Source organism: Anolis carolinensis, unplaced genomic scaffold, assembly GCF_035594765.1.
Source record: "Anolis carolinensis isolate JA03-04 unplaced genomic scaffold, rAnoCar3.1.pri scaffold_10, whole genome shotgun sequence".
In the NCBI taxonomy this organism is placed as follows: Eukaryota; Metazoa; Chordata; class Lepidosauria; order Squamata; family Dactyloidae; genus Anolis; species Anolis carolinensis.
This window is the reverse complement of record NW_026943821.1, coordinates 1781105-1794881: the sequence shown is the minus strand read 5'-3', so window position 1 is coordinate 1794881 and position 13777 is coordinate 1781105. Positions and strand designations below refer to the sequence as shown.

Below are 13777 nucleotides of genomic sequence, written 5' to 3'. Positions count from 1 at the left end.
AAGGCCAAGGATCTTCGGAACCTGCAACTCCCAATGCTTCTATAGCACTGAGACATGGCAATTAAAGGTAGGGTCGAATTGCTTTCATTCCACAGTGCAAATGCATCCAGAGAAGACCAAACGTAGTCATTCCACAGTGTAAATGCACTCAGAGAAGGCCAAAGACCATGGAAAACTACAACTCCCAATGTTTCTATCCCACTGAGACACTGCAATTAAAGGTAGAGTCAAACTGCATTCATTCCACAGTGTAAAATGCATCCAGAGAAGGCCAAATGCATTCATTGTACAATGTAAATGCATTCAGAGAAGGCCAAGGATCTTGGGAAACTACAACTCCCAGGATTTCTATAGCACGGAGACATGACCGTTCAAGCGGGGGCCAAGTACATTCCTCCTGCAATGCAGACACAGCCTTTTGCTGTGTCACGGATCAATTCCTAGGAGATCTTGGAAGTTGTAGTTTGCCCTCCTTGGGACAATAAAAGACCTTGCAAAACCACAACTGCCATAGGCCCGTTACACACGCCTAGAGTTGCAAAGTTATTCTATCTGCCTTCACGTTGCGAGACTTCAAACTGTTTCATAGGGAGTTGCATTTATTGTGGAGTTCCTAAAAGGGATTCAAACCTGTTTCTCCCCCAAAATGGGATCAATATCTCCTATCTCAGCCCTGATTTTTCTCTGCTCCCAGTTTTGCAGACACACCTCATTTGGACCCATTTTGCAGGCCTCCACTGCCCCCTAGTGGCAGCTTGCAGGCTGCAATACTGTACTAAAAGAACTTGGGTTTTAGTACATACATTTAGGATTTTTTAAAAATTGAAATTATTTATTATTATTATTATTATTATTATTATTATTATTATTATTATTATTTTATTCTGTCACAGCAAATAAGATAGACATGCTGGATTTCATATCACGAAATCACAAGTCGAACACTTCCCAAGTGTCTAGGACTGTGTGATTATTATTACAGTAGAGTCTCACTTATCCAAGCTAAACGGGCCGGCAGAAGCTTGGATAAGTGAATATCTTGGATAATAAGGAGGGAGTAAGCAAAAGCCTATTAAACATCAAATTAGGTTATGATTTTACAAATTAAGCACCAAAACTTCATGTTATACAACAAATTTGACAGAAAAAGTAGTTCAGTACACAGTAATGCTATGTTGCAATTACTGTATTTACGAATTTAGCACCAAAATATCACAATATATTGAAAACATTGACTACAAAAATGGCTTGGATTATCCAGAGGCTTGGATAAGCGAGGATTGGATTAGTGAGACTCTACTGTATTATTATTTTCCCAGAGGTTTTGTGGAGACAAAGGGAAATTGCGGAGGAATTAATCTCTTTCCAACTGCAACTGAATTGTAAAATAATAATAATAATAATAATAATAATAATAATAATAATACGGTAATAATAAAACATATTTTCCCCATGAACCTCTTGCATGTTGAAGATTTTTAGTAGCCCCATGTTTAATTCTATTTTAGTGTTTATACGTTTGTATTGCATTGTATTGTTCTTATCCTTGTGAGCCACTTGCAGTCTCTTTTAAGATAAACAACAACAATAATAATAATCTACACAGTAGAACAGTGTCCACGAATGGGACCCTGAAGAAGGAGACAGAAAGCCTGATCCTTGCAGCCCAGGAGCAAGCCATCAGAACAAAGGCAAACAAGGCTAAGATCAAAAAATCAGCAGATGACCCAAATTGCAGACTGTGCAAGGAAACCGACGAAACCATGGATCATATTGCACAGACAGACTACAAACAGAGGCTGGATTCTGGATTCGGAAGTCCCACTGTATCTTTGCGTGCTCATTTTCCAATACTTTTGCAGGTTTGTGATCCCACCAGTTCATTTCTGCTGGGAGGTGGTACTTGAGGCATAAGTTCCAACGAATCATTTGGGCCACATAGTTGTGCCTCTGTTTGTAGTCTGTCTGTGCGATTTTCTTACAGCAGCTGAGGATATGATCAATGGTTTTTGTCGGTTTCCTTGCACAGTTTGCATTTTGGGTCATCAGCTGATTTTTTGATCTTGGCCTTAATTGCCTTTGTCCTGATGGCTTGCTCCTGGGCTGCAAGGATCAGGCCTTCTGTCTCCTTCTTCAGGGTCCCATTTGTGAGCCAGAGCCAGGTCTTCTATTATTATTATTATTATTATTATTATTATTATTATTATTATTAATTGCATTTGTTCTGATGTCTTGCTCCTGGGCTGCAAGGATCAGGCCTTCTGTCTCCTTCTTCAGGGTCCCATTTGTGAGCCAGAGCCAGGTCTTCTATTATTATTATTATTATTATTATTAATTGCATTTGTTCTGATGTCTTGCTCCTGGGCTGCAAGGATCAGGCCTTCTGTCTCCTTCTTCAGGGTCCCATTTGTGAGCCAGAGCCAGGTCTTCTCCTTATCGGTTTTTCCTTCAATTTTGTCAAGGAACTTTCCATGCAATGTTTTGTTGTGCCAGCTGTCAGCTCTAGTTTGTAGTGCGGTTTTCTTGTACTGGTTTTTTGTCTGCTGTGCTTTGAGGACTGTCACCTGGGATGGCAACATCAATGATCCAAACCTTTTTCTTTTCCACAACTGTGATGTCTGGTGTGTTGTGTTCCAGAACTTTGTCAGTCGGATTATTATTTTATTGTATGACACAGCAAACAAGATAGATATGCTAGATTTCATATCACAAAATCACAAGTCGAACACTTCCCAAGTGTCTAGGACTGTGTGATGAATTTTCGGATGATGCGTGCAGATCCCAGTAGGGTGGCCTTTTGCAGTTGGCAGATCATAATTTTGTCAATGTCTATTGTTTTCAAATGCTGGCTGAGATCTTTGGCACGGCACCCAATGTGCCCATCACCACCAGGACCACCTGCACTGGTTTCTGTCAGAGTCTTTGAAGTTCAATTATTATTATTATTATTATTATTATTATTATTATTATTATTATTATTATTATTATTATTAGACTTGCAGTTTCTCTCTAGGTTATGCTTTGATTTGAAGGGGTCCACTGAAGGTCATCTAGTCCAACCAAAGTGACTCCAGAAGTGGTTTCCTCACCATCAAGACTAGTTTGCGGTCCTCTCTGAAAACCAGTTGTGTACTTCTTCTGGTTTTGAGCTGCAGTGTTTCAAGACCTCTGTGTGTAATGCACGGGCCTTAAGTCGCCTCTGACCCTAGAAAACCCCTTTGTAGCAATGAATGCCCCTAGCAACAAAGCAATAGCAGGAGGAGGAAGCTGCACCTGTTGAATTCTTTCCTGCCAAACTGCTATTAAGAGCCTTCCAGGAAGAAGGGGAGAGGCATAAGGGCTATGGATTGCTTCCTGAATGGTTCCTTACGTTTTACACTGCAGTGTGGATCCCTGCCACTAGGTGTCAGTGTTGAGCTATCCCTGGGATTTCCATAGTATTCCAATAGTATATTTTTGCCTTACTTGTTGTTGTTGTTGTTGTTGTTTATTCTACAGTGTAGATATATCCACAGGCTTCAGCCATGGAAACACTGGGTGACTTTGGTGACTCACACTCTCTCGGCCTCAGAAAAATAATAATAACAAGGTCACCATTAGTCAGAAATGACTGAAAGGCAAACAACAACAACAACAACAACAACAAATGTTACTAAAGGTTTTCTATTCTTTCTTTCTTCATCAGTTCGGTGCCTCTACCTGAACTCCTGCCCCTCTTGGTCAATTGTGCTTATTCTGTCAAGTCATGATGGGAATTGTCATCCAACTGTGATGGGAGTTGTAGTAGAACCATAATGGTGTTTGTAGTAGAACCATGATGGGAGTTGTAATTTATTTATTTATTTACTGCATTTATATACCGCTTTTCTCACCCCTGGGGGGACTCAAAGCGGTTTACAACATAATGGCAAAATGCCAACCATACATTAGAAAACATAACAGACTGATCAAATCATAAACAATAAAATGAGCAACATCAAGTTTACTTATCGAACTCAAAAATAACAAAAATAGAGATTTAAATATATAAATCAAACATTTAGGACATGTTTACTAATAGATCTAATATTAGTAAACAGTTAAAACATTAAATGTAAAAAGGCAATTTGCAACAAGCCAACAGGGCAGATGTAGTGTCAGTGTTTAAAGTGCTGTCTGAATTAGATTATATTGCACAATTCCACAAGATAGAAAGGGCAAAGTTAAGAAGGTTTGGTAATCCAACTAGGATGGGAGTTATGGTAGAACTACAATGGGATTTGTACTCCAACCATGATGGGAGTTGTAGTTAGACCATGATTAAAATTGTAGTCCAACCATGATGAGAGTTGTAGTCCAACCATGAATAGAATTGCCATCCAACTGTGATGGCAGTTGTAGTCCAACCATGATGTAAGTTGTAGTCTAACCATGAATAGAATTGTCATTCAACTATGATGGGAGTTGTAGTCAACTTTGATAGGAATTGTAATAGAACCACAATGGTGTTTGTAGTAGAACCATGATGGGAGTTGTAATCCAACTAGGATGAGAGTTATGGTAGAACTACAATGCGATTTGTACTCCAACCACAATGGGAGTTGTAGTAAAACCATGATTAGAATTGTAGTCCAACTATGATGGGAGTTGTAGTCAACTGTGATGGGAGCTATAGTAGAATCATGATGGGGTTTGTAGTAGAACCATGATGGGAGTTGTAATTCAACTAGGATGGCAGTTATGGTAGAACCACAATGGGATTTGTTTTCCAACCATAATGGGAATTGTAGGCCAGTCATGATGGGATGTGTAGTCCAACCATAATGGGGGCTGTAATCCAACCATGATTAGAATTGTAGTCCAAGTATGGTGGGAGTTGTAGTAGAACCATGATAGGAGTTGTGGTTCAATCGTGATGGGAATTGTATTCCAGTCATGCTGGGAGTTGTAGTCCAACCATAATGGAAATTGTAGCCCAACTATAATGGGAATTACAATCTAACCATCATAGGGGTTGTCGTCCAACCATGATGGAAGTTGCAGACTAACGTTGATGAGAAGTGGAGTCCAACCACCATGGGAGTTGTATTCCAACCATAGTGGGAGTTGTAGTCCAGCCATAATGGGAGTTGTATTCTGTCAAGTCATGATGGGAATTGTCATCCAAACATGTTGTAGTCCAACTGTGATGGGGGTTATAATTCAATTGTGATTACAATTGTTGTCCAACCCTGGGAGTTGTAATCTAACCAGGATGGGAGTTTCAGTCAAACTATGATAGGAGTTGCAGTCCAACCATGATGGGGCTTGTAGTAAAACCATAATGGGGGTTGTAGTAGAACTACGATGAGAGTTGTAGTCCAACCGTATCTGGGGAGCAACCTGTCCCTTAGATCTACCTTCAAACCAGAAAGCTCCATTCAGTGCTGCGTTACCTGGAATGCAACCTACTCAATGGGGACCAGAGGAGGTGAGTTTGCATCTCTCCTGCAACTACTCCGTGCATTCATTTTGCAGCCAAAGGGGAAATCTGACTTCCTGCGGTCGGTCAGCAAAAAGGAAGGTTTCACCAAAGATGTTGCTAAACTTCCTGCCATCCAAGGGCGCTCTCCTTTGTTTCCAGAACATCTCACCTTCTTTTGACTACCTCCGGAGGCATCTACACAGCAGAATGAATGCGCTTTTGCCCCGCTTGAACTGCCATAGTCCAAATGCTTTGGGATCCAGGGAGTTGTAGTTTCTCAAGGCCTTCCGCCTCCCCCATCCAGGGAGGATTATGGTGCCTTGCCAAACTACAAATCCCATTGTTCTATCACATTGAATCATGGCAGTTCAAGTGGCGTCAAATGCTACAATGCAGATGTGGAGACCTTGCAGAACTACAACTCCCGGGAACAAATCGTAGTGAGAGTAGAAAGTGCAATGTAGATCATGCATGGGCAAACTTGGGCCCTCCAAATGTTTTGGACTTCAATTCCCACAATTCCTAACAGCCTACTGGCTGTCAGGAGTTGTGGGAGTTGAAGTCCAAAACACCCGGAGGGGCCAAGTTTATTTATTTATTTACTTACTACATTTATATCCCGCTCTTCTCACCCCGAAGGGGACTCAAAGCAGCTTACAAATCAAATGAACATTCAATATATTATTAGCATAGCACAATATAAGTATTAAATGACTATATTGTACTATATCATTATATGGTAATATTATTAGTAGTATTACATTTAATATATAATATATAATTAATATTATTATATTGTGTATATTATATATTATTAATATAATAATATAATTATAATTATTATAAATTATAAATAATTATTATAAAATCAGGCCATGCCTGATGTAGATGCACCCTTAGCAAAACTACAACTCCAAGGAGTCCATAGCAATGAGCCATGGCAGTGAAATTGGCATCACACCACACCCACTCTCAAGTGTAGATGCCCTTGTAAAACTACAACTCCAATGAGTCCATAGCAATGAGCCATGGCAGTGAAATTGGCATCACACCACACCCACTCTCAAGTGTAGATGCCCTTGTAAAACTACAACTCCAATGAGTCCATAGCAATGAGCCATGGCAGTGAAAGCAACGTCAATCTGCTTACATTCAACTGAGCAACATCGTCTTCCCGCCATAGATTTGACCACCTGCATTCTTTGAAATCACCATCTTCGGCTGCCAAGTGCCATGAGTGGGACGTGTTTTGCAACAAGACGTGGTGGCAATGAACTCCAGGCCAAATGTGCAGGCCGTTTCTTCTGCGGGACGGATGTGTGAAATTCCGCACAACCTGTCCCTCCGCTTGGGCTTCAAACACTTCAAGGGATCCGTGGCTGGCATCCAAAGAGCTACTTTGGCAAGAAGAGCTCGAAGCCGAAGGAGGGGTTGGGTTTCGGAGACCGAATCTAAGGCGGAGAAGGAATCCAAGCGAGCCCGGCCTCCTGGCTCTCGCTCTCCCTTCCAACAGAAAACGTAATGGTGGGCAAGAAACATCGGAAAACCAATAAGGTTGAAATAATGGGAATAAACCTGGAAAAGAAAACTGAGATTTAACTATGCGAGGCTGTTAGGAATTGTGGGAGTTGAAGTCCAAAACACCTGGAGAGCCGAAGTTTGCTCAGGTCTGCTTTCAAGCAAAAGCCAGATGGCCACCTGTTGACTGTGGATCCTAGAGTGGAGCTTTCTACCATACTAGGATCCTATGACTCCTTAGGAAACCTCTTGGGTTTCCTAGCAGTTCAAATACATGCAAACGTGAGTAGATCAATAGGTACTGCTCCAGCAGGAAGGTAATGGTGATCCATGCAATCATGCCACTGGCCACGACCTTGGAGGTGTCTACGGACAACGCTGGCTCTTCGGCTTAGAAATGGAGATGAGCACCAACCCCCAGAGTCGGACACGACTGGACTTAACGTCAGGGGAAAACCTTTACTTTTTACTTTATTATTTATTTATTCGGTATGTCACCTTTTCCCCTGTAAAAATTCTCCAAAGCAGACCATAAGATAGCAACAATTTAGAAAATGCTGTTAAAAACTAGAAGTTGTGCTATATTGATTGTAGTATTAGCATTATTGTTAGGATACTATATTTTATTTTTGATATTACTATTAATTTATACTGTACACCACTTTTTCCTTCTTAAAATATTCCAAAGCAGACTGTAAGCATTAAAATAGAATTAAACCTACAAAGGAATCATTAAAACAAATTTAAAAGACGTGAAACATTACACGAGACAGATTAACGGTACAAGACACACAAGTGCAAACAAGAGATTTATTTTTATTTCATTAATACAGATACAGTAGAGTCTCGCTTATCCAACATAAACGGGCCGGCTGAACCTTGGATAAGCGAATATGTTGGATAATAAGGAGAGATTAAGGAAAAGCCTATTAAACATCAAATTAGGTTATGATTTTACAAATTAAGCACCAAAACATCATGTTATATAACAAATTTGACAGAAAAAGTGGTTCAATACACAGTAATGCTATGTAGTAATTACTGTATTTATGAATTTAGCACCAAAATATCACTATGTATTGAAAACATTGACTACAAAAATAGCTTGGATAATCCAGAACGTTGGATAAGTGAGACTCTACTGTACTATTAATTTATACTGTACACCACTTTTTCCTTCTTAAAATATTCCAAAGCAGACTATAAGCATTAAAATAGAATTAAACCTACAAAGGAATCATTAAAACAAATTTAAAAGACACAAAACATTACACGACACAGATTAACGGTACAAGACACACAAGTGCAAACAAGAGATTTATTTTTATTTCATTCATACAGATATCTATATCTTCCAACTCTTTTATTCCGTTCTGGATACAACAATACAATAACAATACAATTCTTTATTGATTAGTCACTTTTGACCATATCAAAACATGTAAAACATACAATACGTACACACTTACACATACATACAATAAAACCATGTAAAGATACAAAACATCCTGACCTGCGGCCTAATAACCCGCTCCTAGATAAGTGTACAAATAGAGAGTAAAAAGGTTAAAATTAGTAATTTCCTAAGGTAAGGTTTGAATGAGGACAGGGGTAAGTAAAACAAGTGTCTTGTCCGTAGTAAATGTTAAGTTTGGATTTTGTTAATGGCAGTAATGTGTCAGCTCACAACTTCCATCTTCTCACGAATGGCCAGCGCTTTTTGCGTAAAAAGGGCCAGTTTTGAAATAGAATTTTTATCTGAACCTTGTAGAAGGATATACATTTTCTCCTTATTCTCTAAGTGAGTATGATTCTCCAGCTGAGGGTCTATGGATACAACAAATTGAGTTATAAGCTGCTGTTGAAACACACATTTCATGATTTGGCTGGTTCCAGCAAGGCTTCTCGCTGGATCTGTGGAACTCCCTGCTGCAGGTCAGATAAGGTTGAATGCAGTAAGCTTGTTTTGCTCGACCTCAAAAGTGGCGTCAAGCTGCATTCATTCTCCAGTGCAGATTCACCCTGATAGTCTCACAGATGTAGACTGACAAGGCAATGTTTTTGAATGCGTTCTAATCATTCCTCCTTTGCGGTGGTGCCAGCCAGATGTTGCAAAACTCTCCTTTTTTTCTGCACAAGGGCAACACTTTGTGAGCAGGGGTTTTGGCAAACGAGGCCGATAAACCTGTTTTGGGCTCCGATCTTCCAACCTCCCCTTTGCTTGGGTCTTGTTTCTCCCTCGAAATGCCCGGCTTGATCAAACAGAGATCGGCTTTCATGAGCGAAAGAGGTGGGCCTCTGCAAAACACCGGCTTGGAAGAAAGCCATCTCCAGGACTGAAGCATTGCTTATATCTGGAGACACAAAATGGTTTAGATCCCCCCTCCCCATTGCAAGACAACTAAAGGACCCCTTGGAACAGGGGTCCCCAAACTTTTTAAACAGGGGGCCAGGGCACTGTCCCTCAAGCCGTTGGAGGGCTGGACTATATTAATAATAATAATAATAATAATAATAATAATAATAATAATAATAATAATAATAAATAAAGAGGGTTGGAAGAGACCCCTTGGGCTATTTAGTCCAACCCTCTTCTGCCTTTGTGCACCAAAAGCACAAGCAAAGCACCCCTGACAGATAGCCACCTAGCCTCAATGATAATCTATATATATAAAAGAGTGATGGCATCAGGGCAGCGGACAAAACAACAAAACTACAGGCCCCCCAACCTCGAAATTTGACAACACAACCCATCATCCATGGCTCTAGGTTGATACGACAAAAAGAAAAGAAAAATAAAGTCCTAATTAGAGGGAGAGGAATAATTGTTTTTATCCAATTGCTGCCAGTTACAAGGCTAAGTTCCGCCCACTTGGTCTCCTAGCAACCTACTCAGCCCAGGGGACAGGCACAGTTAGGCCTTACTTAGGCCTCTTCCACTCCTGACAGATGGCCATCCAGCCTCTACATAATAATGATGATTATGAAGATGATGATGATAATAATAATAATAATAGAAACATAGAATCCAAGAGTTTGGAGAGACCCCTAAGGGCCATCCAGGCCAACCCTTTCTACTATGCAGCAGGACACAATCCAAGTATTCACAACACATGGACAACGTATAAATACTATACAATACTACACAGGGACATAGACCCCCCTCTATCCTCACCACTTTCACAGTACACAAACAACCAAATGCACACTAAACATAAAGACCACCATACAACAGACATTCAATACCACCACTACCTCAACAACTTCTCACCAACACCACCAGACAACACCACAGCAACGCGTGGCCGGGCACAGCTAGTAATAATAATAATAATACAGTAGAGTCTCACTAATCCAAGCTAAACGGGCCGGCAGAAGCTTGGATAAGCGAATATCTTGGATTATAAGGACTGATCAAGGAAAAGCCTATTAAACATCAAATTAGGTTCAGATTTTACAAATTAAGCACCAAAACTTCATGTTATACAACAAATTTGACAGAAAAAGTAGTTCAATACGCAGTAATGTTATGTTGTAATTACTGTATTTACGAATTTAGTACCAAAATATCACGATATATTGGAAACATTGACTACAAAAATGGCTTGGATTATCCAGAGGCTTGGATAAGCGAGGCTTGGATTAGTGAGACTCTACTGTAATAATAATAATAATAATAATAATAATAATAATAATAATAATAATAATAATAATAATAATAAAGTGGGTTGGAAGAGACCCCTTTGGCCATTTAGTCCAATAATAATAATAATAATAATAATAATAATAATAATAATAATAATAATAATAAAACTTTATTTATACCCCGCCACCATCTCCCCGTGGGGACTCGGGGCGGCTCACAGCGTTACAAAAGTAACAGCACAAATACATTAAACAATATACACAGTTTAAAACACAAGAAGATGATAAAACAGAAGTTAAAACAAAGGTTTATATAACAGTAATAATATCAAACAACCACCAACCGCCTTCTGCCTTTGTGCACCCAAAGCACAAACAAAACACTCCTTAATAATGAATTAAATAATTAAATAATTAAATAATAATAAAAATCCTGTGATAAAAGGCACAAGCAAAGCCACGGCCGAGGGGGCCGGATAAATGGTTTCAGGGGGCCACATGTGGCCCATGGGCCGTAGTTTGGGGACCCCTGCCTTGGAAAGACAACCTTGGAGCAAAGGTCCGGCTTGCCTGCCTTTTCTGCAAACTGCCCCCGGCTTTGTGTTTTGTTTTGTGGGCTTGATGGATGGATTCGGGGGCAGCAGCCGGGCGGCACTCAGGACGGCCCTGATCTGCAACCTGATGCCTCCAAAGAGATTGCCTTCTCTGCCGCAGGGTGTTTTTCTCAACCCCGGGCACAAGTTGTTTCCCGGCTCTATCTCTTGCCATCGCAGGACAAATAAATATTGCATGGAATCAGGGGAACGTGTGTGGCCCTCCAGGGATTTCCTGTGGCTCCGCAAAGCTTAGCAGGGGTCAAAAAAAAGTCAATACAGTAGAGTCTCACTTATCCAACCTTCGCTTATCCAACGTTCTGGATTATCCAACATAGTTTGCCTCCACAGCTGTTTCTCTAGGCAACAAGGATTGAACTTTTTATGGATTTAATTTCCAACAATGTCGCTACTATACCGTATACACAGTAGAGTCTCACTTATCCAAGTTTCTGGATTATCCAAGCCATTTTTGTAGTCAATGTTTTCAATATATCGTGATATTTTGGTGCTAGGTAAAGGTTTCCCCTGATGTTAAGTCCAGTCATGTCTGACTCTGGGGGTTGGTGCTCATCTCCATTTCTAAGCTGAAGAGCCGGCATTGTCCATAGACACCTCCAAGGTCATGTGGCTGGCGTGACTGCATGGAGCGCCCTTACCTTCCCGTCGGAGCGGTACCTATTGATCTACTCACATTGGCATGTTTTTGAACTGCTAGGTTGGCAGGAGCTGGAGCTAACAGCGGGCACTCATTCCGCTCCCGGGCTTTGAACCTGGGACCTTTCGGTCTCCAGCTCAGTGCTTTAACATATGTCGCCACCGGGGCTCCCTATATATCTATATCTATATCTATCTATCTATCTATCTATTTATATATATATGTATATGAGGAACCCCGGTGGCGAAGCGCGTTTAAGCGCTGAGCTGCTGAACTTGCAGACCAAAAGGTCCCAGGTTCAAATCCTGGGAGCGGCTTGAGCACTCACTGTTAGCTCCCACTCCTGCCAACCTAGCAGTTCGAAAACATGCCAATGTGAGTAGATCAATAGGTACCGCTCCAGCGGGAAGGTAACGGCACTCCATGCAGTCATGCCAATGGCCACATGACCTTGGAGGTGTCTACGGACAACACATTTCTATACTGCTTTTCTCATCCCTGGGGGGGACTCAAAGCAGTTTAAAACATAATAAATGGCAAAATTCAATGCTTTAGCAAAACTACAACTCCCAGGATACCATAGAATTGAGACATGACAGTTTGGGATCCAGTTGCATTCATTCAACAGTGTAGAGACGTATCCTTAGTAAAACTACAACTGCCATGATTCCATAGGATTGAACCAGGGCAGCTTGGGTGGGATCCAACTGCGTTCATTCAACCGTGTAGAAACGAGCCCTTAGCAAAACTACAACTCTCAGGATTCCATAGCATTACGCCATGACAGTTTGAGTGGGATCCAATTGCATTCCTTCAACAGTGTAGAGAGTGCCCTTAGGAAAACTACAATTCCCAGGATTCCATAGCATTGCACCATTGACAGTTTGAGTGGGATCTGGCTTCATTCATTATATGATCTAGAGAGGTACCCTTAGAAAAACTGAAACTCCTGGGATTCCATAGCATTGAGACATGACAGCTTGGGATCCAATTGTATTCCTTCAACAGTGTAGAGAGTGCCCTTAGGAAAACTACAACTCCCAGGATTCCATAGCATTGCACCATTGACAGTTTGAGTGGGATCTGGCTTCATTCATTATCTAGAGAGGTACCCTTAGGAAAACTGCAACTCCTGGGATTCCATAGCATTGAGACATGACAGCTTGGGATCCAAGTGCATTCCTTCAACAGTGTACAGAGTGTCCTTAGTAAAACTACAACTCCCAGGATTCCATAGCATTGCACCATTGACAGTTTGAATGGGATCCAACTTCATTCATTATACAATCTAGAGATGTACCCTTAGCAAAACTACAACTCCCAGGATTACATGGCATTGAGACATGACAGTTTGAGTGGGATCCAACTCCATTCATTATACGATCTAGAGATTTACCCTTAGCAAAACTACAACTCCTGGGATTCCATAGCATTGAGACATGACAATTTGGGATCCAATTGCATTCATTCAACAGTGTAGAGACTACAACTGCCATGATTCCATAGGATTGAGCCAGGGCAGCTTGGGTGGGATCCAACTGCGTAGAGACGCGCCCTTAGCAAAACTACAACTCTCAGGATTCCATAGCATTACGCCATGAGCGTTTGAGTGGGATCCAGTTCATTCCTGGCTCTGTCTCGGGAACCTCGGAGAGTTTCCAGGCCTGTTTTCGGGGAATCCCAGGGGCTGCGCAATCCCTGCCAGGCACCTCCAGGCCCAGGAATACAAGGCAGGGCAGGGCAGGGAAAGTCACGGCTGTGGCAGGGATGGATGGTTGGCTGCCTTGGCCCCGGGGCCATCCATCACGTTGCCGCCCTGGCCGGGTCCTGCCGGGAGGGAAGCTGCTGACAGACGGAGCCGATGACGCCGATACCAGGCCGCGCTGGCTCCTCTCAAAGGGGCCCTGCAACACGGACCTC

General features: G+C 41.4%; 1 protein-coding gene across 1 annotated transcript in view; it reads left to right on the top strand.

The window, feature by feature from the left end:
- Positions 1 to 13777, top strand: part of bcam (basal cell adhesion molecule (Lutheran blood group)) — a 134927-nt gene continuing 121150 nt past the window's right edge. Inside the window, exon 1 of the mRNA XM_062962097.1 lies at positions 1 to 67. Within this exon, the coding sequence (XP_062818167.1) occupies positions 55 to 67 (13 nt within the window). The 5' untranslated portion in view covers positions 1 to 54. The remainder of the gene's footprint in view (positions 68 to 13777) is intronic.